This window comes from Canis lupus, chromosome 5 (assembly GCF_003254725.2).
Source record: "Canis lupus dingo isolate Sandy chromosome 5, ASM325472v2, whole genome shotgun sequence".
NCBI lineage: Eukaryota > Metazoa > Chordata > Mammalia > Carnivora > Canidae > Canis > Canis lupus.
Genome location: NC_064247.1, coordinates 5,240,872 through 5,267,575, shown reverse-complemented (window position 1 = coordinate 5,267,575; position 26,704 = coordinate 5,240,872). Strand labels below are relative to the sequence as shown.

At 52.1% G+C, this 26,704-nt stretch overlaps 1 protein-coding gene across 1 annotated transcript in view; it reads left to right on the top strand.

Moving 5' to 3' along the window:
- BARX2 (BARX homeobox 2) overlaps positions 1-15,883 on the top strand; it is a 73,646-nt gene extending 57,763 nt beyond the window's left edge. The window contains exons 2-4 of the mRNA XM_025464921.3: positions 1,448-1,748; positions 6,721-6,805; positions 14,859-15,883. Coding sequence (XP_025320706.1) covers positions 1,448-1,748; positions 6,721-6,805; positions 14,859-15,125 — 653 coding nt within the window. The 3' untranslated portion in view covers positions 15,126-15,883. The remainder of the gene's footprint in view (positions 1-1,447; positions 1,749-6,720; positions 6,806-14,858) is intronic.
- Positions 15,884-26,704: the final 10,821 nt, after the last annotated feature.

The window sequence follows — 26,704 nt, the reverse complement described above, 5'->3', positions numbered from 1 at the left end:
GATGCTTTGCCTTTGCCCTTGTAGTGAGCCATCAGGGCTGGGCCGAGTCCCGAAGGGCGGCCCCTGGGTCTTCTCTATTTTCATCAGATATCAAGATGGGCTTGGGATGAGAGGTACTCTTATGGCATCGGAATAGAGTTTGAAGAATTCCTTGAAATTATCTATTTTTACTCACTACATGGTTGGCAAGGCTGCGACCCAGAGAGACAAAGCGACTTACATGGGTCCCGATCATGACATTTTAAACATGATACTATTGAATGATGGAAAGGAAGAGCTCTTTTACTTGAACTTCAAAGACATAACAGATTCTTGGACAGAAAAGTACTCTGCCTTGAAATTCCTAAGGCAGGAGTGGCACATAACTAGCATATATGCCACCATACACCCCCGCAAATGCCCACGGCAGACTTGGGCAGGCAGCCTCAGCTCTGGTTTCTCAGCCAAGCTCTGACCCAGCCCGACAGTCCTGCCTCACACGGCGCTGTAGGCCGCGAGCGGGTGCTACTGGAGCTGAGTTTTCCCGTGAATTAAAATCTGTTTCTGTTTGCCCCCCTCTTCTGAATGATGTGCCCCTGTGATTCATGATGTGATAAAAGTCCTAGACTTCGAGCCAGAAGAACGTGGTTTGACTCCTGGATCTTCTTGCTCCCTGGCTCCCTGATCTTAGGCAAGTCCCTTAGCCGTTCACTCAGGCTTGTCTCTGAAATGAAGGAGTTGAGTTAAATCATGTTTAAGCATCCTTCCAGCTCTGAAAATGTTAGGATTCAAGTTTGGAGACCTCTCAGTAAGAATTCATAGTTGCAACTATGGTTTTTTGTTTTTTTTTTTTAAGATTTATTTATTCATGAGAGACACCGAGAGAGGCAGAGTCACAGGCAGAGGGAGAAGCAGGCTCCATGCAGGAAGCCTGATGTGGGACTCGATCCCAGGACCCCAGGGTCACGACCTGAGCTGAAGGCAGAGGCTCAACCACTGAGCCTCCCAGGCGTCCCAGCAACTATGTATTTTTATAAAGAGCAGAGGTGGCTCTCAGGCAGTTTGTATGTCGCAAATCTATTCTGTATTCTTCAGTACATGTTTCTAGCTTTTTCTGGCTTTTTGAAGTTTCTAGCTTTTTCTACAACTTCTGCTCAGACTATTGACCCATATCCATAAAATCAGAATTTAGAGGTTTAAAAGGGGGGCAATGCCCTCTTAATACCAGATGAGTTGCAGGAGCCTCTTCTTGGCCGTGGGGAGCTTGGGTGTTCTCACCTGCGCACCCACGACTTCTAGGTCTTGAGGTCCTTCTTCTTCCCTTTCTCCCATTAGAGAGAGACCCTCCTTAGGATCAGAGGCCCGCCCCCACTTCATCAAATGGGTCTGGGCGAGTGGTCCTCTGAGGGCCCCTGGCTTCCTTCCACCCTGGCTCCTCTCATGACCTGCCCCCCTCTGTGTCTTCTAGGCCCCGCTTCCCTTCGGGCATACCCTCTCCTCTCAGTGATCACCCGACAGCCTACGGTCATCTCCCACCTGGTCCCTGCCACCCCGGGAGCCGCCCAGGCACTGTCCTGCCACCCAGCCTCCGAGGCCACCTCCGCTGAGGCCCCAGGGGGCGAGGCCCTAGGCAGCAGCGAGTCGGAGACAGAGCAGCCCACGCCGCGGCAGAAGAAGCCCCGCCGGAGTCGTACCATCTTCACCGAGCTGCAGCTCATGGGCCTGGAGAAGAAATTCCAGAAGCAGAAGTACTTGTCCACCCCCGACAGGTGAGAACCTGGAGAGGACTTTCCGCAGGGGAGGCCCTGGGGAGGGGGAGACGCCCTTGGCTGCCGGTGTGGGGCGGGTGGCCTCCGGACTGTTTTAGGAGGCCCTGCAGCGTGGTGGGGGTGTCGTCCTGGCTCGGGGCCCGGCCTGCTCAGCAGAACCCAGCCCGCCAGCACGGGCGCTGCAGCCCTGGAGTCTGCCCGGTGCTGGACATCCTGCCCCTGCCCCATCCCCGTGTTGAGCTCCTCCAGTGGGAGAGGCACAGTCGGGTTTAGAGAACGGTTGCCCAGGCTGTGAACTGGAAAACAGGTTGTTTGTGGGGTTTTTTAAGATTTTATTTATTAATGGGGGGGTAGGGTGGGCAGAGACAGAGGCAGAGGGAGAAGCAGGCTCCACGCAGGGAGCCCGATGCAGGACTTGACCCTGGGACTCCAGGATCACGCCCTGGGCCGAAGGCAGATGCTTAACCGTGAAACCACCCAGGCGTCCCAGGTTTGGTTTTTAAAGCCACTTACACGTAAGATCAGGTGCAGTGGGTTCGATGTGGGACTGGGGCCCATGAGCCTCAGAGGCTTCCCCCCACCCTCCAGCTCCCCAGCTGGCCAGGCTCTTGACCTCGGTTGAGGAGCTGTTCGAAGTCCTGGTAAATTCCATGGATAGCAAGTCAGAACCCCTTGGCTGAGAGATGAGGAGGACCTGGGTGAAAGTCCCTTCTTTAAACCCCTTTGAGATCCAGGTGAGGGGACTGTGACCCCAGCTTTACTCAGAGGCTTTAATATCTCACCTTATTTTTTTTAAAAAAGACTTTATTTATTTATTCATGAGAGACACCGAGAGAGAGGCAGAGACCCAGACAGAGGGAGAAGCAGGCGCCATGCAGGGAGCCCGATGTGGGACTCGATCCCGGGACCCCAGGATCATGCTCTGGGCCGAAGGTGGCACTAACCACTGAGCCACCCAGCGGTCCACTCTCACCTTATTTCTTTAATTTAGTGTCTTTGCTGCAAAATATGCAAGAATGTATGTCTTACCTTGTTCCTTCAAACTCCGGGGATCTGGAGATGGCTGAGCTAATATGTGATCCTATTTATTGGGAGGGTTTTCTAGGCCCTTTTCCTGTTCTTTTGCTCACTTGCTTGTCCCTATGAGGTTTGACCCTAGTCCCATTAAGGGGAAAGGGAAGAAAACTCAGATGCGTCTCCTAAGCTAGTTAGTAGCTGTTTGACCCAAATTTAAATGGGAGAGGAGTGTACAAATCACTGACCAAAGGGCACTCGCTTACTGATTCAGTTCCTCGAGCGCTCATCAGCTGCATGGTGGGGACTTTGCTGTGTGCAGGGCACTGTGGCAGAGGCTGTGAGTCCAGAAAGCAGGAGACAAGAGGCCTACTCTGGAGGAGATCGTAGGGAAGGACAACAGGTAGCTATGACACAGGGCACGGGTCCCGGGGCCAGGATGTTACCAAGGCCTGGAGGAGTATAGAGACAGTGCTGACTGTGCCAGGCCGGGGTTGGGAAGGCCTCTCAGAGGAGGCAGAGGAGCTCCGGTTCCACGGGGAATGGCACACACAGGCACGGAGGCCGTCTCACCGGGCGTGTGGAGGGAACTGCAAGTGGTCGGGATGTCTACAGACCGGGGTGCAACAGGAGCGTGGCAGGAGACGAGGCTGGAGGTGGGAAGGCTCGGATACCTGGCCAAAGAACCCGGACTTGGTCTTCACTGGCAGCCACTGAGAGCTGGAAGGGACATGGCCAGGTTTACATTTTAGACTCGCCACCTTGGTGGCACAGAAAGTGGTTCATCTCAGGGGGAGAGGGTGGAGCAGGGGACTGGGAGGGAGTCTGGGGATCATCACTGAAGGTGGTGAGAGTGGGAACAGGGAAGGGGGGATAGGTTGGAGAACAGTTTTGAAGGTGGAATGGACAGAGTTGACGTTGGCTTGAGGAAGAGGCTTGAGGAAGAGAGGAGACAGCTAGGAAGGCTGTGTCTCCTGGATGGGCCACCGCGTGGACAGGGATAGCGTGACCGAAGTTGCAAGGCCAAGGCCAGGTGGGTTTGGTGGAGGAAAGAGGGAGTTCTGTTTGGACTTGAGCATCTGGGGAGCCTTTGGCCAGACGGTGGAGATGCGGCTGGTAGCTGGGGATTGACAGAGGGCTCCCCGGGTATCGGCAGCTATTCTGGCCCCCTCAGCGGCTAGCGGGGAGCCTCGGAGAGGTGGGCGGCCAGGTGAGGCGGGTGCCTTGTTTAGGACTTGCCTGGTGGCCCACCGAAAGGGCTTCCACAGCCTGGGGAACATTCTAGGCTTACTTTCTAGAAGCCAGGGAACATTCTAACAGAAATGCTAATTCCTCCTCAAGCTCCTGGGACTTCCTGCTACCTGCCCAGGCACCTCTCAGGTGACCTACGCAGGATTGATTCACTTGCCTGGGGAGAAGGACACCATCTGGCTGGCGTGGAAGCTGCCGCCTTCCCCCGCCCTCTCCCATGTTTCTCACCTCCCTACGTGACCAGGGCCATGAGCACGGCCTCCTCCCACAGCTTTCTCCCTCTCCCCCCTCCCTGTTTGTTTCTCCAGTTCCCTAGGTGACCCCATTTAAGCGAATATGCAGGGAAGTGAGAATTTGTAACGGTGGCAGGTAATGAGAGAAAGCTGATGACAGTGAAGCCAGAGTGAGTCAGGGGTGCATTTTTCCCAAGTGAGCTAACCCCATTTGCTAAGGCAGAGCTGTGCACGGAGCCTGCCCTTGACTAATGCACCTGATGGCCTCAGGTGAACCGGGCTGGGAGGCGCAGTGGGCGCCCGGGAGGCCAGAAGCCTGGGGGGCAGCCCCTGGGTGTTTGGTTCCTAATGAACGGCTGCCTGGGAAGCAGGCTTCGTCGGTGGGGAGAGCTCAGTGCTGTTGGCGCTGGGAGTTCGCCTTCCGTCTGCTAATCCCCTTCACTGAAACTGCTGGCTCCCAGTAGCCCTTGCCCTGGGACAGCCGGATCCGTGTGAATGCACGTGTGACACAGGTTCCGAAGGGTTCTCAAGAAATTCTGTATTACTGGGGATTTAAATCGTGGGCTCTGGTTGGAGCAGGGGGCCCTGCACCTGGCAGTGCCAGCAGGTAGCACCTGGAACCTTCACTGCTGATGCCCATTGGTCCTCCTCATGGTGCGACACTGCTCAGCGCTCCCTGGGGAGAGAAAGTTGCCACCAAGAACTGGCACCTGGGAGTCCCCATGCCTCAGGCTTAGTGGCTGCAGAGATTTGTGTGACATAAGGGACCTCAGAGCCACAAATTATAATCCTCAGAAGCCTCAGAACTGTAATCCTCAGAAATCCAGGAGTTGGGAAGTGGTGGTGAACACCGCTCCCTGTGTCTAGGGAGCCCATCCCAAGCTGCCGCTCTGGAAGTCCAGACTGCTGCATTGAGCAGGGTTAGAGCCACAGGGTGACAGCTGATGTTGGCTCGAGGAGGTGGTCCTCCCGGCCGGTGCTCAGGTAGGTCTGGGGTTCTTCTCAAGATCGGCCCACAGTAGTAGTCTTGAGGACTGAGTTCTCTGTCTCATTTAATGTGCTCCGGTCGGGTTGTTTGCTAACACCTTGTGATGTGACATCCGTGCATTAGCTCCACAAAAACCAGAGCAAGAGCTTCCCCTGGACAGATCTAACTTGTACAAAAAATATGGTGGGTGGAGGGGAGCCCCGTCCAGGAGGAGGCAGGCAAGTCGGACGGAAGTAGGTGAGAGGCTTCACCTCTCAGGCTAGGGTCATCGACCAGGGGTCAGCAAAATTTTCCTTGTATAGGACCAGAGAGAAAATAATTTCAGCTTTGTGAGCCGTTACAGTCTCTGTCACAACCACTCTACTCTGAGGCCGTAGCCTGAAAGCAGCCCGGACAGTACGCAGACCACTGGGTGTCTGTGTTCCGATAAAAACGTTCTTCACAAAAATGGGCAGCAGACAGGATTTGGCCATGGTCACCGAGGGATCCTAATCTCTCCAAGCTTCAGGTCTCTCATGCATAACATGGGTATAATTATACCCATCTCACAGTGTTGTGAAAAGAACAAATAAGACAGCGTGCGTCAGGGGCTGGGCATCAGGCCTGGGATGCCGTGGTACTGGGGAGTTGGTTGCTGTGTTACTGGAGTAGCTCCAGCCTCCCACTTCCCAGGATTGGCTTTGACATTCAGGACTTTCCAGAAGGCTACAGAGAAATGCAGAACCATGGTTAAACCAGCAGGAGAATGGGGAACAGGAGGGGGCACCGATTTAAGGTTTCTTTTGGAACCCAACATTATGACAGGTTAGGGCAGCTACAATGAATGAGCCCATCCATCAGAAAGTAGTTTTGAGCCCTTGGTCTGGATTTAGAGCATGATAGGCACTTTTGTGGACAGAAAGGAAGCCCTTGCAGTCGAGTCAGGGAGGCAGAAATGGCTCATGGGAAGCAGTTAGAGCACATTTGAGAACGTGGAGCCACCCAGGTGCTGGCTGACCAGTGGGAAGGTCCAGAGGGCATAACCTGGGGAGGTGTCATGGGGGTAAGGAGGCTTGCCTGCAAGATAGGGGGGCTTGTGCTGGATCTGGGGTGATGAGCAGGATTTTGACAAGGATGATAGGTCTTTACTTTTCCTTTCCAGTTTGGATTTGGGGTCAGAGTCCTCATTTTGTACAGGATCCCAGTAAAGACTCTTGTCAGGTCAGAAAGGGGACTTTGCAATCATGGCTGAGAAATCCTTTTTGGGTCCAGGGTAGACAGTGAATGTTTTCAGGATGACGGCCCCAGGAGTCGGGTGTCACTGGGTTGTAGGCACCTGTTTCTTAGGTTCCCAGAGTTTCATCCATGAGATTCTTGGAAGGAAAGTAAAGCTCTTTGGGGAAGAACCAGTTTAATGGGGGAAGTCCACGCTTTGATAGCGGTGCATGGAGCTAGTCCACAGGACCCCATCTCTACTCATCCTTCCTTTGTATCTCACACCTTCTAGGTTGGACTTGGCCCAGTCTCTGGGCCTCACTCAACTGCAAGTGAAGACTTGGTATCAGAACCGTAGGATGAAGTGGAAGAAAATGGTAAGAAGGGAGAGAGGGAGGGTCCCTGTGCACCCATCATGACGGGGAAAAGTCTCACTACAGGGCTGGGAAGAAGGCAGGAGGGACCATTTGGTGGTTTGGGTTCCAGAGAGTGGAAGACCTTTCGTGCTGCTGGCTGGGAGGCAGGCAGTTGGAACGGTCAGATAAGCCATTCCTGCTGACCTGCATTTCCTGACCAGAAGGATATTCTTTTTCAGAGTTTCCTTAGAAATAAAAGAAAGCCCACAAGCTTCTCAGTTGCTAGTTTTAACCCCACCTGCTAGCCTTTTCAAAGAACTTCCTTCCCCCCCTCCCACCAGTAGCTAAGAATAGAAGTCGGTGCTCTTTGTGTATAATGACATATAGGGCACATCTGTCCCTGCGGCTCTGCGTGCTGTAATGCAGGCATTCTCAAGCTTTAGTGGGTGTCAGAGTAACCTGGATTGCAGGTAAAAATGCAGAACTCTAGGCCTTCCCAAGATCCCGAGTGCAGAGGACGGTGATAGGGCTGGGAAGGCGTGTGTTAACAAGCTCCCGGGTTCCTCTGATGCTCGGGTGTAATGGCTACGGCTTCCCTAACACTGCTTCCCTACCCAGCTAATGAATCATTCCATCTTTGGTTTCTAAACGGACCTATTAGCATAAACATCTCTCTAACCAAAAAACCCCAAATATATGTCTCCAAATTTGACAGACTCCGCTTCATCATCATTCTTTTTTTTTTAAAAGAGCAAATTTGAAAAATCTGTTAAATCCAAATTTCCCAAAGTAGCTGAGTGTTTCATTGACAGTTTTGTAAACCATAGGGGAAAAGGTCAAAGCCCAGAGAAAAGGGGTGAGCTGGGAAAAGAGGGTAGAAAGCGGCCTGTTCTCTTGAGAGACCAGGTATCCTGTGAACCTGTGCCTCACTGGTGTGGACCAGGCGGGCCAGGCCTGCTTGGGTGACAGTCTCATTGGCAGACCCATCTGGTCCCAAGCCATTTTTTCCTGGTGTTCAGGGGCTGGAATATGATGGGGTTTTTTTGGTTTCGTTTTGTTTTTTTTTAAACAATGACTAAAACTGAGGTTCATCTCCCGCCCCTAGTTTTGGGAAAGTGGTAAGTTAATAGATATTTGTAATAACTAGTAGATACTGAGCCATTTTCTCAACTTTGTGCTTTTGTCCAATAATTTTTTTTTCTGAAAACTTTCATTTTTGCCATTGCCTGCTAACGATGAGAAAAATAAATACATTGTAAATTAATATTACTGGGGAAATTTTTATTTTATTTTATTTTATTTTTTTTAGAAAGCCAACAGGGCAGCATTTATTATGTTCCCGGAAGGGAATTCCTGGGAAAATCTCATCACTTCCTCTTTGGGGACCTGGGCCTGCGCGGGAAGGATGTTCAGGTGCAGGCGGCATGGCTCCCGGAGGGCGCGCAGAGTGGGGCTGAGATGTCAGTACAAACACACATATGCTGGATGAATCCACAGATGTGTGTTAGCGTCTCTTGCGAACTGTGCCTCATCCCAGGCACGGTAGGAAGTGATGAAATAAGATACAAGCCTGCGTCCACTGCTTTTGTGATCTCGTTGGAGGATCAAGGTCCAGAAAGCAGCCAGGGAGCACATGATGGTGAATTATGATTATCGGGTATTTGAGAAGGGTACAGGGAGAAATTGAGGGATAAATGGGATTCGATTAAATACGTAGTCATTCCAACACCTCGAGGATTGCTGAGACGCATGAACATGATGGCAGAAACCTCCCGGGGAGCTGATCTCGGAAAGAACCAGATCTGGGAGTCAGAAGCTCTGGGCCGAGTTCCCATGCCTGTCCCTCCCTGGCTGATTTTGGGCAAGTCCGCCACCCACCTCCTTCCTCGTCAATCATCATCATCGAAATCAGTGTCTCCTGAGTGGCAGAGGCATTGTTGAAATTGGTTATCAGCAATCTCTTCGTGAGTCAGATGATCAACGAACTGAAGGCTTGCCATCCCTGCCAGCACCGCCCGATGCCTGTGGGACGAGCGTGTGCCTTGGCCTCTGACGTCACTTGTTGTTCACCAGCCGCCGCGCGGCTGGCACAGGCGTGAGCTGGTTGTGGAGGGTCATCCATGTCACGTAAAGCAAAATGGGAGCAACTTAGCAGATTTACGCCCAGAGAGCATGCCACAGGCCGGCCACATTCAGCCCCCTTCGGAGGCAGGAGCGCCGAGCTCTGCGTTCACTCCAGCAGTTGCATCTTGAGCTTATGAATGGAGCACCAGGCCGCGGAGACGCCACGATAAGTCACGAGCCCGTCCACTACAAAATAAAATTAGAAAAAAGTACTCCCGTCAAGTGGGAGGAGGCCGACCTGTGGAACTAGTAAGTGTTCAGAGCAATCCGGGCCAGATGGGGTTTCCTGGGTTCAGAACCAGGGTAGAGAAAGGGAGGGCTTCCTGGAAGAGGTGCCGTCGGAACTGGTTTTGGTGGACCGAATAGGAGTGTGGCGAGCACAGGTGGCAAGGGTGTCCCGGGCGGGAGCATCTGGGGCACTGGAACTACCTCTGAAGGGCCGGAGCTCAGGGGTGCTTCCGTTGTGGGCCCCCCTTCTGACTCCCCCAGAACAGCGGGGCATTGTTGGGATCCCGATTGCCTCATATGTTTTCCTGCTAGAACTCTTTCAAGGCTATCTCTTCAAGTACTGGGAGGAAAAGAAAAAGCTAATTGGGTAATAAAGATGTCTCAAGGCTAGTAACCTAATTGGAACTGGAAAAAGATTAGCACTTGATTCTCAAGAGTTCCTCCCACGGTGGCCAAGGAGAGCGCTGCCAGAGGCCAGATAGCATCTCTGACTAGTTTTTACCGGTCAGCGTGTGTAACCTATAGCGGGTTGGGTAAATTTCGTCTTGCACATGAGGTGGGACGCTCACCCCCTCTTGCATTTCTGTTCGGCCCGGGTTCCGGGAGGACCCAGGGTGTTTCGCAACAGGCTGAACGCGCCTCAGCATTCAGGGATCTCTTTCAGCTCTCAGACACCACTCTGCGAGAGGATCCCCGTGGGTCCCAGCTTCCCGGTCACAGACTTGGGTGGGCCGCAGACCACACACCACCATCCTCTTCTGCTGCGAGTCTCCAGACAGTCGACAGTTCCATGAAGCGGCTGCTGGTTGCTTTCTGTGTGATCTGGAGCAGGTTACTTAACCTCTGTGGGCCTGTTTCCTCATGAGTAAGATGCCCAGGACCTCTGTTCCCTGTAGGGTCGTGGTCCTGTATTAGCTCATCCCTGTAAAAGCCTGACAGCAGTGCTCGCTGCAGTGTGCAGCTGAGAAATGTTAGCTGCCATCCTCTCTTCCTCCTCCTCCTCCTTCTTCATTATTATTATTATTATTATTATTATTATTATTATTGACCTAGCCATGTAACCCATGTCTCCAGAGAACCCACACTTTTGGAGGCCGGAAAACATAGGCCGAAAATGAATTCTGCGGGCTGCTGGGGCCCTGAACCTTTCTTCTGGATGCGAGGGACCCTGGCTGTTTGCTCTTTCTTGTTCTGCACCTGCCGGGCCTGCTCCCACCCAGAGCCGTAGCACGGGGCCCCCTCTGAGGTCGCGTTGCATCTTCAGGCTGGACGGGAAGGGGTCTGTGCTGGAGAATCCACACATGCTTTTTAGCTTCATGGAAATGGTCATCAGTGTGTCAGAGTCTCCCTGCTGCAGAGAGCTGCCGGTGAAGGCAGAGGCAAAGGGGCAGGAAGCCCTGCAGTTCAGGAGGCCGTGACACAGGGTCATGGGGTCACAGGGTCTGCAGATACATGTCAAAGTCAGGAACGACAGCAGCACATCTTACGTCCCTCTCGCTCATTATGCACCATGAGCTATTGGTAAGAGCATTGGACTCGGGTGGGCAGGGTTTTGTGTTCAAACTCAGCCCTGACCTTGAACTCCTCTTTGGCCGTGACAGACCGACTACCTGCGCCTGCTCGGTTTCCAGTCTGAGCAATGGGGGAGGCAGGAGGTCCCTCCCTGCACTGCCTTTCCGTGCTCTGCTCTCAAACTGCCCGTCGCCCACCAGAGCACCTTGGGAAGGAAGCAGGCCTGTCCTGACATCTTTAGCAGCAGAGCATTTGAATACCTAGTGTAAGTGTTTTGGGGGGAGGAGGGGAGCTGCGGTTGGCAGCCAGCACAGCTAGTGTAAGCAGGTGGTATCGAGCTGTTTTTCCGAGAGGTGGATGACCTCAGGTGCGGTGGGATGTCTGGACTCCCCCGACCAAGGGGGACTAAATTGGCTTTAGGAATAATTTGGAAGGAGGGATCCCAGGGGGTGGGGGCACGGGGTGCATGAGAATGCGCAGCTCCTGGCATGGGACGGTGTGAGATAATTGCATGTCTCAGGTGTGCTGGGAGGCAAGGGGCCAGAGGTCGAGTGCGGGAAACAGCCAAGAGCGTAGTTATCTCCTAATTATTGCTTGCGCTGGAATGTTTTATTCCATTTAGAAAATGGTCTGATTGTTTTTCTTTTCTTTTCTTTTTTTTTTTTTTTTTCATGCGGTAGGAAAACAGCCAGGTGGGGTCTATCCAAGCTGTGTGGGTGGTGTTCTCTAATTGCTGGGCTGGACTTTCTTTTGCCAATTAGGTGGCTTCCTTAGACCTGCCCTTTTTTAACTTGATTACTATATGGGGCAACTTAATTTTGTATAACCTCTTTCATACCAAGTGGAGCGGCTTTCAACACGTAAACTCCGTCTTGGCACATCTGGGCACTTTCAACAGCCTGCACTCAGAGTGGAATAAAAATCAGATGCTGACTTATGTGAAAAGGAATACAGGGACGCCTTCTCCCCAGAGGTGGATCCTGTCAGCATCCGTACCTCGTTAGGTCCCCTTCGTATTGGTGCGTTAGCTGTGTGCATGGAAAGTGCAGTGGCTGAGTAGATTCCCAGCTAAAACGAGGTGTTTATTGAGAACTTATGTGTTTCCTCACACCTTATACAAAAAAATAACTCAAAGTGAACCATGGACCTAAATGTAAAAGCTAAAACTGTAAAAGTCTTAGAAGAAAATTCAAGAGTAAATATTCACAGCCTTGGATTTGGCAAGATCCTTCAAGCACACCAAAAGCAGGGGCAAGGAAAGAGAAAATAAAGTGGACTTCCTCACACCTAAGAAGCTTTGTGCTGTGAAGGACATCACCAAGAAGGTGCACAGACAATGCAATGCACAGAATGGGAGAACACCTTGGCTAATCTTGCATCTGATAGTGGACTTGTATCCAGAACGTGTATAAAAAGCCCTTACAGCTCGGTAATTAAAAGACAACCAAATTTTCAAATGGGCGAAGGATTTGAATAGGCATCTGTCTAAAGAAGACGTATGGCTGGCCCATAAACACAGGAAAAGATGCCCATCTCCCTTAGTCATCAGGGAAATGCAACTCACAGACGTGGGATAGCACGGTCTACCCACTAGCATGGCTGTAGTCAGCAAAGCAAGTCATCAGGTATTGCTGAGGTTCCGGAGAACTGGAACCCTCATAAACTGCTCATTGGAACGTGGTGAAATCACGTTGGAAAACAGTCTGGAAGTTCCTCAAGAAAAACACAGAGTTACCATACGGCCCAGTAACTCCACTTGTAGGGATCCACCCCAAAGAAGTGAACAGATGCTTCTATATTCGTCTTCATAGCAGCACTATTCACAAAAGCCACGAGGTAGAAGCAACCCAAGTATCTATCGACTGATGAATGGGTGAATGGCATGCGGTATATTCCTATAAAGGATATTAGTTGGCCATAAAAGGGAATTGAAATATTGATAAAGGCTATGGCATGGATGACCCTTGAAAGCATTATGCTGAGTGAAAAGAAGCCAGTCTCAGAGAATGACGTACTGTGTGACTCAAGTCATATGAAATGTCCTGAGTAGGCAAATTTGTAGAGACAGAAGGCAGGTTAGTGGTTGCCTAGGGTTGGGGGGCAGGGGCTGGGGAGAAATACGGGGCCGCTGTAAATGGGTGTTGGGTTTCTTTTCGGGGGTGATCTAAAGTTGGAATCTGGTGATGGTCGTACAATTCTGACTGTTCTAAAAATCACCAGATTGTCACTGAATGGATGCTGTGTATGGCATGTGAATTGTATCTCAGTAAAGCTGTTTGATAAAAGGAACTTACAGCTTATTGAGTCACTACATTCATTCTTATAATTCAACACCTGGAGGTCCTGTGCTTCTCTCAAAGGAAAGAGAGTAAGTATTGAGTGCCTGCGTCGAGCTGGTCCTAGGTTATTTGTCTGGAGCACGAAGCAAGGGATAGATGGAGGGTTTATCCTCAAGGAACCTGTGTTCGACTACGGACAAGAAGACTCAGCTAGTTGTGTAACTAGCAAAAAATGTGTTTCACTCCCAATGATCTGTGCCAATCCAGGTTCTCCTGAGGCTCTTCTTACGAGCTGCCCGGAAAATCAGCAGCTACACCAGCCCAGAGTTCAGAGCCAATGGAAGAAGGGCCTGTCTGTTACATTCTAAAGCAATACATAATGCATATTTTTAAAGTTCTCCCTTTGTATGTCATGGTATTCCTGTGGATGTCACACACTGGGGTAATCAATGTGCAAGTCCTTTGAGATCCACAAAGGCTATTTGGGGCACTGTTATTTCTCTTGCTTTATATCCTTCTGGAGGGAAAGGCTCATTGTTCAACACCAGTTATTGGATGCCTGCTGTGTGCAGGGGCTGAGTGGGAAGGACAGGCCAGTAAACAGGCGGTGACTGTGGTTTATGAAAAGTGTGTCGATGGGGGAAGTGTAAGAGCTCACAGCCTACCCGGTGGAGGGCCTTTGACTGTAGTCTTGGGAGGTCAAGGAAGGCTCCCAGGAGAAGAAGCATTCACTAAGCTGAGTTAACCAGGTGAGGAAGGTGGGAGGCCTGTTCTGGGCCGTGAAGAGGTATTATTATCTCTGTTTTGTAGATGAGGAAACTGAGGCTCAGCCTTTAAAGAACTCTCCCAGAGACAAAGCTGATTAAGTAGCAGAGTGAGAATTTAATTGAGTTATTCTCCTGTCAAAGCTAGCTGGAACGTTCTATGTCTCTACTACGGCTTTGAGCGATTCACTTGTATATTTCTTGTAACATTTTTTTTTTCTGATTCCGGAAATAACGTATATGTGATCATTGTACTAAAAAATTAGACAATGCGAAAATGCATAAAGAAAAAAAAGTAAGGGCAGCCCGGGTGGCTCAGCTATTTAGTGCCGCCTGCAGCCCGGGGCGTGATCCTGGAGACCTGGGATGGAGTTCCACGTTGGGCTCCCTGAGCGGAGCCTGCTTCTCCCTCTGCCTGTGTCTCTGCCTCTCTCACTCTCTGTGTCTCTCCTGAATAAATAAATAAAATATTAAAAAAAAAGAAAAAAAAAGTAAAAATCATCCATGATCCTGACACGGCCAACAGGGTTGTCTGAACTGAATTCTCAGATTGCCTTTTCAGAAGGTTGTACCGATTACACGTCCACACTAGAGTATGTATTTTCCTGCTTGCTACAAATATGTTCTCTTTAACTTGTCAACTTGATAGATACTACATTCATATTTTAATTTTACTTCCTTCCTTACTGTTGAAGTTGGATTTTTAAAAATATGTTTGTGGTCATCTTATTTAAAGCCAAAATATGTGAGGCTTACTGAAAGTGCATTGAATATTTAAAGAATGAAGATGTCTTGGGGCGCCTGGGTGGCTCCGTCAGTGAAGTGTCTGCCTTCGGCTCAGGTCATGATCCTGGGGTCGAGGCCCATGGTGGGCTCCCTGCTCGGCGGGGGGGTCTGTTTCTCCCTCTGTCCCTCCCCCCACTCATGCTCACTCACTCTCTTTCTTTCCCTCACGGAAATAGTGAATAAAATCCTAAAAAAAATGTCGCTCTAAAATCATAATCATAATAAAGAATGACGATGTCTTTATACTCTAGAAGTGCCGGGTTGAAAGTACTTCTTGCAGACCCTCACTGCTGGGAAGGAATGACCTAGACGCTGTTGCATGGCAAAGTAGAGGGAGGACAGTATTTCTTGCATTTAAGGATGCTTTTTCCTCCCACACAGGTTCTGAAAGGTGGACAGGAAGCACCCACAAAACCCAAAGGTCGCCCCAAGAAGAACTCCATCCCCACATCGGAAGAGATTGAGGCTGAGGAGAAGATGAACAGCCAGGCCCAGAGCCAGGAGCGCCTCGCACCCTCCCAGGGACAGGAGGAGCTCTGTGATGCCCAGGAACCAAAAGCATGCGATGTCCCCGTGGACGGAGTAGAGCCCCCCAGCCAGCCCCAGGAGTTGCCAGTAGCCTCTTCGGAACCCCCACCATCAAGCTAAAATAAAAACTCTTTGTGGGGGAGGGAAGGGGGAGACGGGGAGGAAATGAAAAGAGGGGAGTCAGGGAGGCTAGAAAGAGATCTGCTTCCCAAAGCCTGGCAAACTCCGGGAGAAGAGACGAGCATCTCCCTGGGTGCTCAGTGGTTTCATCCCAAGCTTTTGACGAAGACTTTTGCTTGCCTTACAGGCCTTTCTCTTCCCAAAAGGCTGCTTTAGCCACGAGATGCCCTTGATGAAGGGAGACAGTGCCTTGGAACTGCCTGCCCCACCTCCACCCCCAGGTGAGGGCTGCAGGGCTCACTCTGGCGCTGGGGTGGCGGAGGACTGCCAGGCCCTCTCCCTGCCAGCCTCTGGGCAGCCAGGCATCGCAGCAGAGAGATCGTGGAGGAGCTTGGGCAGCGGGCCTGGCTTCCTTGCTGACTCAGCACTTATTTAGTAGTTCTAAAAGAGAATTTAATGTTTTTTGGTTGTTTTTTTTTTTTTTTTTTTTTTTCCTGGGGGTGGGAGGATGGGGAGGTTGGGGCCGGTGAGGGTGGGCAAAGAAGAGTTGAGGGAAGGGCGTTCTGAGTTACTAGAATTGTTCCTGAATAAAGTTTGTTTGAAGACACGTGTGCCTTTGTACCCACTATAAGACAGGTGACCCGAGAACTGAGAAGCCTGGTTTTTCTTGCTTTATTGAGTTGCCATCTCTGAAGCTGCAAAGCAGACATGTTAAGATAACTTTTATTTTTTAATTAAAAATAAATCTTTCAAAAGGATTGGCTGTTTCGTGTCTTCTGGAGAGTATATTTAGCCCTTTCTGAATACATCTTATGGAAAGAAAGGGCCGGAGAGGTAGCCGGGCTCCCTGGGCTTACATCCCCCCCCCACCCCTGCTATAAAATAAGAGCTTGGTCTCTGCCCACCACCCCTCCCACCGCCTTCTGCCAAAGCAGCTCTGCTCTCAGCCACTTTACATCGTGGGCTTCCAGCTTGAAAAACTGCTTTACTTTTTTGAAGACATAATAGATGTTATGTGCTTCCAAAGTCCAAAACAAAAAGAAGTCTTGCATCCGCCCCCCCCCCCCCCCCCCGCCTCGTGCCTTCCCTCCCCCTCCTCTCCCCCATCCCGCAGGACTAACCATTTTTATGGGTTTCTTGCTTTTCTTTCTTTGTTAAGTATGCATTTGGATGATGGGCTCTGCAACTCTGAACAAAAGATTTGAGAGCCGCTTGGCTAGATGTGCTCTGCAATTTTATTTATTTATTTTTTAAAAGATTTTATTTATTCATGACAGAGATAGAGAGAGGCAGAGACACAGGCAGAGGGAGAAGCAGACTCCCTGCAGGGAGCCCGATGCGGGACTCGATCCCGGGACCCCGGGGATCACACCCTGGACTGAAGGCAGGTGCTCAACTCCTGACCGCCCAGGTGCCCCTGCGATTTTAAATTTAAAACCATGTCCTTTCAGTAAGACCAGGAAAGAGGTGGGCTCCGGACTCGCCGAAGCAAGAACTCTGACTGCGCCGTGTCGTGCCCGCTGGCCCAGGGCCCGGGTCCCACCGAGGCCCCCTTTGCCAGCATCCCCGCGATGTCCTGCAAGGCACAGCGCCCACCCGCCGACTGTGAGACTGTGAGCGATCACCCAGCAAACTACCTGGTTGTGGGCTCGGGGGCCACCGACCGGCTCCCACTGTGGCCTGGACCCCGGGGCAAAGCCGGTTGCTAGCCCTGGAGAACAGACCAAGTCATGGCCTGGACGCTCACCCGGGGTGGCCGCAGCGGTGGCGCGCCTCGCAAGGCCTCCCCGTCGCTGCTGAGCTCAGGGGAAAGCAAGCGTCGTCCCGCCGCTCAGGAGTGTGCAAGGCCGCGGGTGAGGCTCCGGTGCGGCGCCTCGAGCCCCCCTGCCCCCCGGGGACAGCCCTACAGGCGGGTCCCAGGAGCCGGAGCCCACCCCCAGCCACAGGTGGGTCCCGCTGGCGACCGACTGGTCCCGCTCCTGGGCGACTGCTGTGTCCCGCTGAGCCCGGCCCAGAGGGATTCGGCCTGTGGTTGCTGCTTCCCCGGGTGGTTTTCTCGTCTTGTCGTGGGCTCTGCTGTCCTTCCCGGAGGTGTCCCCAATGGTGACTGTTGTCGCTCGGACACACGTGCGCACAAGGTGTTCCTGAGCCTGACTCCGGCCCGGTGTCGTGGCCTGTCATCACTGTTGTTTCTAGGGGTCGGAGGTATTTCAGTGGACGGTCTCTCCTTCTGCGTCGGGAGCTCTGGGCCCGAGGTCACCTCCGCTCAGGAGCCCTGGGCTTGGCCTCTGGCCTCAGCTCCGTGGGGCCTTGGCCTGCTCTTCCTCCACCTTCCCCTTTGCCCTCCGCTTCCCAGGACGCCTGATGGTGCCCGGACACCCAGCTCCTCGAGGTGTCTGGGGTGTGAACAGGAGGCCGTGCTCAGTGCAGCCCGGAGCGGGGCTGTCCAGCGACCTCTGACCTCCAGCTTTCCCCGCACGGAGCCCGGCCTGCTCGCTCTCGGCGGCTTCGCATGAGGCCTGCCTCTGGACCGTGGCTCCCCCAGAGTCCTCCACCTCGTGGGCCTTGCTACTCAAAGGCATCCTCTCCCTTGCCTGGCCTCCAGGGTGGCGAGCCCGTGAGGGTTCGGGGTCCTCTTGGAGGGTCTGGTCACCTGACGCTTTCTGCAGTTTTCCCGGAGAAGGGAGAGAGCCGAAGCCACCTGCCTGCGCAAGGAAGCCTGGAGACCTCGGCTTTTTGTTTTGTTTGTTTTTCTGCAGCGTCTCTGCTCTGGGCCTGGGGAATGAGTTTACAAGCACTTTGAGCAGATGCCGCCCCCTCGGGCCACGAAGTGGACTGTTTCTTCCAGTTTTATAGGACGCCTGTTAACCAGGGAGGGGTTAAGCTGTCTGTCCCCGGGTCAGGAGCCTTGCCGGGAACCAAGCTGGGGGCCAGATTCCCAGCCGGGACCTTCAGGGTTAGCAGTAGCACATTGTTCCCCTCGAGGAGCTGAGGTGCTGGGGGTGGGGGGCTTGCAGCATCAGGGTGCCCCACAGGTCAGCTGTGTCCTATGCTGGGACTGGGATGGGGTAGGGCGTTCCTGGCTGCAGAAGGTGAGGCCACCGTGAGCCACCGCCTCTGCTCCCACCCCCTGCATTGTCCACGTTAGAGAGCAAGGATCTCTGGAGCAGGTTCTCGACACGGGACGGGTCCAAGTGTGCGAGCCTAACCCTGGGCTTGTGTTCCGGGTCGCCGGGTCCTCTGATTTGCTGAGGGTTGGTTGAGACACAACACTCAGCCCTCGCTTGACTCAAACAATAGCCAGACAGGGCTGCGGCTGTGAGCCTGTAGTCCTCAGACCAGTCTCAACAGATCCATCAGCCACCAGCCCTCACTAGGCCGGTTCGAAGTTTTTCTCAGACTAGTGCGTTCCAGAGCTGTCCTAGCGAAGGGGTCTGGGGCCCTCCATGAGCCCCTGTCCCCTTCCTCAGAAGCTTCCAGTTCCCTGCCCTCTGCACGACCTTTCAACTCCCTGCCACCCGGCCTTGCCCCATGGCCTGGGCCGGGCCTAGGAGGCGCCTTCCTCAGTGGGCTGTGCTCCGTCAGCCGGGTCACGCGCTGTCCACTCAGCAGAAATCGCGCAGGGCCCTTGCAGGACCAGATTGCAGCGCGTCCCAAGGGGGTACCTGCACCCCCCCCCCCCGTCCCTGTCCTGCCCGGGCCGGCCCCCGGGTCGCCGGCTGACCCTCAGGCCATCTTCTGTAGGTGCCGCCGGAATCGGACCCCCTATCACGTCCGAAGGATCTCTGAGCGGCAGGAACGACTGGGTTCCAGGGTCGAAATGTGCTTTGCAACCAGAAACGAACAAACAGAAAAAGCAAACTTGTTTCTCAGGATTTCTGTGCGCTGAGTTTCGGCTCCTGTTTGCCTGAAGCCCTGAGGAGCTGCTGAGGCTCTGCGCGTGGATCGGCCCCCCGCCGCCCCCCTCACCCCCTTCCCCGCGCTCTTCTGCACCGCGTGGCCTCGTGTCCCATCCCCCACGGGGGGGGGGGGGGCTGAGCCTCCCCTCTGCCTCTCAGATCTGCTCCGAGGGGCCTCAGCCCCAGCCGGGCCCGCACCCCGCCGACAAGGTCCTGCCCCCGACCCGCCTGGGCTCCTCTCCCCTTCACCTCCTCCTGTTCCTTAGTAACCTCACCTCCTCTCCAGTCCAACCTGTTCATTCTTCTCCACCTCTTCCTCTTAATGCTCCCTTTGTCATGAACACCGTGGACTCGTTCTGTTTTCCTATGAAGAGCCTAAAGGCCCCGAGGCTGTTTTTCGGTTTCTGTGTTCCGAGCTCCTTTTCCTGCGCTCAGGGCTCCAAAGGCCCATCCATCGGCGGGTACACGAGAGGATCTGGATGCGCCTGGGCCCTGTGGACATCTGTCCTGGGGGCCCAGGGGTCTTGGGTTCTCAGCAGGGTGGTGGGTACAGCCCACCCTCGTTGAAGCCTTGAGGCCCCAGATCTTGAAGCAGCTCTCCTGGTGGTCGGCCCCTGTTAGAGCCCCGCTCCTTGGCTCCGGGGCCTGGGGCTGCCGGCGCTTTGCAGACAAGACAGAGGGCAGAGCCAGAGGCCCTTGCTGCTGGGGAGACATTCCCTTCTCCCAGGGGAACCAATGCTGGGCTCGTTTCCCCGGGAGCCCAGACCTAGGATCAAGCCCCCCTCTCGCTCCAGTTTGCCGATTCCTTTTGGAAAAAGTATTGAAGGGGCTCCGAAGAGGATGCCCCCGGGAGATTTCTCCTGGAGGAGCTCACAGGCAGTGTCGCAGGGGGCAGTTGGGGAGGAAGACGGGCCTAAACACGTTAGTCTAAAGCAAAAATTAACATCTGAAATGTCCAGACCGAAATCACAGCTGGCAGCTGGCGGTGGGTTGGTGAAGCTGTGTGACCTGATTCATGAGGTGACATGAAGTGGCCGAGGGAGGTGAATGCATCCTAAAGGAACGGCTCTTGGGGCCGTGGCCGGGACGTCGTGGCATACCGCGGGACCCAGCTTTGAGGACCGCGGCCAGCTCGGAAACCTTGGGATGGGCAGGAGCTTTAGACGTCCTTTCTACCCACAGAGGGGGAGACTGGGGAAGACGTCAGGGACCTCAGAGGGGACCCCAGCTGGCCAGGGGGCAGCCCGTGGGCTGGTCCTCTGCCCTCAGGAAGCCCTCCAGGCCTCTACCTCCAGAAGCAGCATGAGCCCCAATTCAGACCCACAGGTGCTTCCTGAGCATCTGTCCTGTGCCTAGAACTGTGCTGCTGGGGGCGGGGGGCTGTGGGCAGGGAGGGGGCAGGTAGCGCGGCCCCACCGCAAGTCAGCTACAATCTTGCTAGAGAAACTACTCTAGTGAGTGTGGAGGAGCCACAGGGACCCCAGCTCGGTTCGTTCTTTCTTTTAAAGATTGCATTTATTCATGAGAGACAGAGACAGACAGAGAGAGGCAGAGACACAGGCAGAGGGAGAAGCACGCTCCCTGCAGGGAGCCCGATGCAGGACTCGATCCCGGGACCCTGAGGTCACTGCCTAGGCCAAAGGCAGACGCTCAACTGCTGAGCACCCTCCTCCCGGCAACCCACCCCCCATCCAGCTAGGTTTCTGAGGTATTTCCAGCTGGCCTTCCCTGCGAGAAGGTTCTTTTCAGGGCAAGGAAGGTGACCTGTGGACGATGCCTCCCTCGGCGTGTCACCAGGCTTGACCCACTGAGGCAGGGTTAATATCTTAAGAAGGCCCCTTGTTCAACTGGGAGGGGGGGTTAGCCCTGGAACAACAGGTGTTCGTGAGTTCTCCCTGCATATGCCCCTAAACCCCGATTGTCACCCAAATCCTGGGTGGGATGGGACAGACCGAAAGCACCGGCGGTGCCCTCTGGGATCTGGGCTCGGCCTCCCCGGTCCCCCCCAGTCCCCCGCCCCCCGCCCAGGGACGCGGTGGCCTCTCCCGCGGCCTCTCCCCCCAGGCCCTACCCACCCCCCGGCTCTGTCAGCCTGTCGCCGAGAGAGGCAGGTCGACAGGGGCCAGGAGGGACCGGGCGGCCGCTGCCCGCTCAGGGGGTGGTGGTAAATCACCGTGACAGGCTCCTTTCATACCTGACCTCCTTTCTTTCCCAAACCCGCTTCCCTTCTGTTTATTTTTGTTGCAGATTTATTAGACACGCAGCTAAGTGCCCATTTAGCTCTGCAAACTGTCATCACGCCTGCTTTATGAATAAGATCATTCACTGACAAAACCCTTTAAACTTTTTTTTTTAAAGCAGGTGGGGAGGCCTGGGGTAGAGGAGGAAATAGTGCCCTAGGTCAGCGGGGAGGCCAAGAACAACCGAAACCCAAGCCGCAGCCTCTCCAGAGCTCAAGAATGTCACCTGGGCGCTCAGGGTTGCCTTGAATTCACCCCGTCCGTCAAGACGGGCGTCATCCGTCCCGCAGGACTCAGGGGTCTGGGGTTCTTCCCTTTGTCTCGGCTGCCTGAGAGCAGAGCGCTCGGGCCGTGCACCTGCTCAAGGTGGTTGCCAAGGACCTCAAGATGCGTCTGGCTGCGTGCCGGCCATTTTGGGATCTGTAGACAATGGCCTTGACCCGAGCCCTCCTGGTCTGTGAGGCCTTCCCTCCAGGTGGCGTGTCTTCCCAAGCCCCTGGATCGCCCCCCGCCCCTCACACACACACACCCAGAGCTCTGCTGGAAGTAGTAGGGCTGTGTGTGGTGTCCTCACACGCCCTGGTGTATAGTCACAAGGACTGTCCACACGGTCACATGGCATCATCTCCGTACCCTGTGAAGTAGGCTCTATCACCAGCCCCGTGTCAGACAAGGAGAAGCTGACACAACGTGGGGAGGTAAGTCCCCACACAAAGTTGGCCAACACAGCTGGGAGGACTTGTCATCCCTGACCTGGGCCTGTCTCGGTTCTGTCAAGGCTGAGTTGACTGAGCCTGATCTCAGGGCAGAGCAAGGAGGTAGGCCGACCCTTCGCCCCTCGGCTTCCCCCACAGGTACCTCTCCCCCCACCACCCTATTCTCCTGCTGTTGTAACCTGGGGTACCTTCCACAGCATGACCTCACGTGTAGACAGTAGACGTCAGTCTGCCCCGTGGATGTGAATGACCAAGCCCTCCATCTCCCCTCTCGTACCAGCAATGGGGCCAGGCCCCCTCCCACCCGCCCACCCTTTCTATTGTGGATCCAGAGGCTTGGCGATAGTTGTTGTACCGTGTTGTCCTTCGCAGTGACTGTGGGGCGGGATGCTAGCGCCAGGAGGAAGCCCAGAGGATGGAAGGGGCGCGTCTGAAGCACACTCACAGGACAGCATCCTCAGTGCCGGATGACACGCAGCGCTAGAGGCTACTGGCCGCCAGCCCAGGACGGGAGCGGCACAAGTAGAAGCTGGAGGGTGCTTGGTAGTAGCTGCTCAGAGTGCTGAGTCCTCTGTTCTAGCTCTGAGTGCGGACGCTGCTCTTTCTCAGCAGCTCTCCGAGTGACCTCGGAGGTCACAGCCAGATCATCACGTTTCCACCCCAAGAGACCCTAGAGCCAGCCAGCCTTCCTCTTCCTGCTCCTCTCTGTCCTCCTCTTCTTCGTCTTGGCTTCTCTCTAAGCCAATTATTACTTTTTTTAATTTGAAGTTTGTGTGCAACGCAAAGAAATTCCATATAACCAAGTCACCATGAGTCACAGCATGGTTGCACAGATACGACGCACAAGCAAAGCAGATGTTCAGCGTACAAATATGAAGCAAGAAGTGGTGTTCATTTACACATACAAAAGCTTGAGATGTGTTGGAGCTGGTTGTTTTGTGTTGCTTTCTAAGGATGGCAAACATGTGCTTTTATTAAATAACCGAGGCTGTTGTGCCTGTTTGGACACTGGAACACGTGTGTGGTCATGGCAATCAATTCAATGAGTGCATATTTCTAAAAAACACACCTGCACGTAGATGCAGCTCTACAAGACTTACTTGTCAGAATCAGGCTGGTCTTATTTATTTATTTTTATTTATTTTTAATTTTTTAATTTATTTATGATAGTCACACACACAGAGAGAGAGGCAGAGACACAGGCAGAGGGAGAAGCAGGCTCCATGCACCGGGAGCCCGACGTGGGATTCGATCCCGGGTCTCCAGGATCGCACCCTGGGCCAAAGGCAGGCGCCAAACCACTGCGCCACCCAGGGATCCCCGGTCTTATTTATTTTTAAAAAGATTTTATTTATTTATTCTTGAGAGACACAGAGAGAGGCAGAGACATAGGCAGAGGGAGAAGTAGGCTCTCCACTGGGAATCAGATACGGGACTCGATCCCAGGACCCTGGGATCACGCCCTGAGCCAAAGGCCCTGAGCTCAACCACTGAGCCACCCAGGCATCCCTCAAACTGGTTTTAGGCTGTTAGGTTCTAACTATTTAAAAACACTGGCTGATACAGAATATGCTCCACAAGCAGCTAGTTGTAATTCATAACGGTGGGGAAAAAAGTATTTACAGAAATAGCAGAAGAGAATTTTTGTGAGTTTAATTCACCTGAGTCTCCAGTGGTCTATTTGCCTTATATTTTATATCTTGCAAGATTTATAAATATGTGCTCAAAATGGATCTTTTCAATTTTTACATATTACTTTAAATCTGCTGAAAAAAATACTAATTTGAAGTTATATGGGGTCATCTTGTAGCTCAAGGAATCTGATTCTTGGGGCCCCTGGGTGGCTCAGCAGTTGAGTGTCTGTCTTCAGCTCAGGGCGTGATCCTGGGGTCCTGGGATCGAGTTCTGTATTGGGATCCCCACAAGGAGCCTGCTTCTCCCTCTGCCTGTGTCTCTGCGTATCTGTGTGTGTCTCTCATGAATAAATAAATAAAATCTTAAAGAAAAAAAAAGAATCTGACTCCTTTTGGTGAATGGGACTATACAAAGGGAAATGCCCAGCTCTTCACCTTTCTAGCATAATAAGCAGGAGTCTGAACTTAAGAGCTGGGGTGGCTCTAAGTCTCTTTTTTATCTATAGGTCTCCCTCTCTTTTTTCCTCACATCCAATTTATTAGCTAATTGGACATACTGTTTCCATGAATGTTAAAAATATTGCCATCAGAATGAACTCATGATGTATATTATCTTAAAAAAAAAAAAAAAGAGTGTTTCCTAGCTAGCTCTACCTTTCAAAAAGACCAAGAACAATGGTTAGCCCAGTGCCAGTGGAAACTTTTGGCTCCTAGATGGTGATCTCAAAATTTTATTTTCCATTAAAAGGAACCAGGACAACTTAGAAATGATTCATTCCATTTCAGGGGCAGCGATTACATAAGGTTGATTTGGAATGTCTTGCCTTCTAGCGAAGGCAGCGAGGCTAGCAAACTTTGTTGGGTCATGTCAAAAGGATGGAGAGGCCGTAGGAGCTAACTTGAAGAAGCTTCCATTGACTACACCCAGGGCCATGCGAATGTCCATATGAACAATAATTGCAATGGATTGAAGTACATCAAATATGTATAAATCCATGTGTTCAGAATTTTAAAAATAAAACAAATTCATCGCTTTCAAAGGGGTGTTCAGAAACCAACTCATGATTTTGAAAACGGGTAAATAAAGAGAAAGCATCAAACATTTACCAAATACGAACTATGCTTCCAGGTAATGAAGTAATTGATGAGGGAAATTTCTCTGGGAAAAAAAAGTGAGCAGGAAATTATTGGTTTCAAATGTCACTATTCAGAACCTGGTGGAGTGAATGAATCTGAGCGAAGATTGCCAACGCATGCTGTATTACAGAAAGAGACACAAGTGGACAGCGTGCATAACCTGATAAAAGTGCACACCACTGCCTATGAGGGAATCTTGCAAAAGGAAAAAAATTGAATCTGAACCTGATTGAGCTCCTCTTAATGGTATCAATTTATAGGGAATAAAGGGACAATGGACATGGTAAATGATGCCCCAGTGATGGAATCAGCAAAATCCAGAGAATTTCCCCAATAGCACTTCTAAATGGGCTTTCTTAACTTCCCCCACCAAGTCACCCTCACTGTCTTACCTCAACAGTCCCACCATGAACCTTGTCACCATCCCAAACTGACCTACCTTGAAAGTGACTAACTGAAATAGTGTACTCTCTGCTCTCTGATCACGATTTTTAGTGTTTCCCACTTAGTTCAGCCATTTCCCCTACAACCATTCCCAGATGCCGACTTCCATTCTTCTTTCCTAAAGATGTATTTATTTGTTATTTTAAAGAGAGAGAGAGAGCATGAGCGGGAGGGGCAGAGGGAAGGAGGCTCTGAAGCAGCTCCACAATGAGCGAGGAGCCAGATGTGAGGCTCGGTCTTATGACCCTGAGATTATGGCCTGAGTTGAAATCATGAGTTCGGTGCTCAACCGACTGAGCCACTCAGGTGCCCACCATTCTTCCTTTTACTAGACATATAGTGTTGCATCTGCAGTGATGCTTCCAACTTTCCACTAAAAAAGGAAGCCATTAGAAGGGACTCCCTCAACACCCTGCTACCAAAGCCACGAACCTATACCTCTGTCCCCAGCCTCTCTTTTCTTCCTCTTGTCACTGAAGAAGTGTCCCTCCACTTACGCACAATTAGATCTCGGACCTGTGTTTGGGATGCCCACCTCCAACTTTTGGAACTTTACTACACTGATTATACCTTCTCATTCTCGACTCTCTTCAACCTCCGTATCTATCACGTAAGCATTATTTTAAATAGCTTTATGGAGGCACAGTTGACGTACAATATGCTTTGCATGAAGTGTGTAATTTGACAAGTCTGATGTACGTATACACATGCAAAACCATTTACCACAATCAAGATAGTAACCATATCCACCACCCAAAAGATTTCTACATGCCCCTTGCTAATCTCCTCCTGCCCCACTTCCCCAGGCAACCCCTGACCTGCCTTCTGTCACTGGAGATTAGTTTGTGTCTTCTGAAGATTTAGATAGATGGTATCATCCATCTGGCTTTCAGTCAGCATAACTTGTTTTGAGATTCATTCATGTTGTGTATAAATAATTTATTCTTTTTTGTTGCTAAGCAGTATTCCAAAGTATATATCACCCCAAAACTGTTTATCCATTCACTAATTGATGGACTTTGGGGCTGTTCTGAGTTTTTGGCTACTACAAATACAGCTGATAGGAATATTAATGCACAAGTCTTTGTATGGACATCTGCTTCCGCATGAGTAAGTACCTAGGAAAGGCTGGATCATAAGGGAGCCTTATGTTTAATTTTTTAAAATTTTATTTATTTATTCATGATAGACAGAGAGAGAGAGGCAGAGACACAGGCAGAGAGAGAAGCAGGCTCCATGCAGGGAGCCCAGTGTGGGACTTGATCCCAGGTCTTCAGAATCATGCCCTGGGCTGAAGGCAGGCGCTAAACCGCTGAACCACCCAGGGATCCCCCTTTATGTTTAACTTTTAAAGGAACTGCCGAACTATTTTCCAGAGTGGTTGTACCATTTTACATTCCTACCAGCAATGAGTAAGAGTTCCAATTCCTCTATACCCTCACCAGCACTTAAGACGGTCACTCTTGGGACAACTGGGTGGCTCAGCAGTTGAGCATCTGTCTTCAGCTC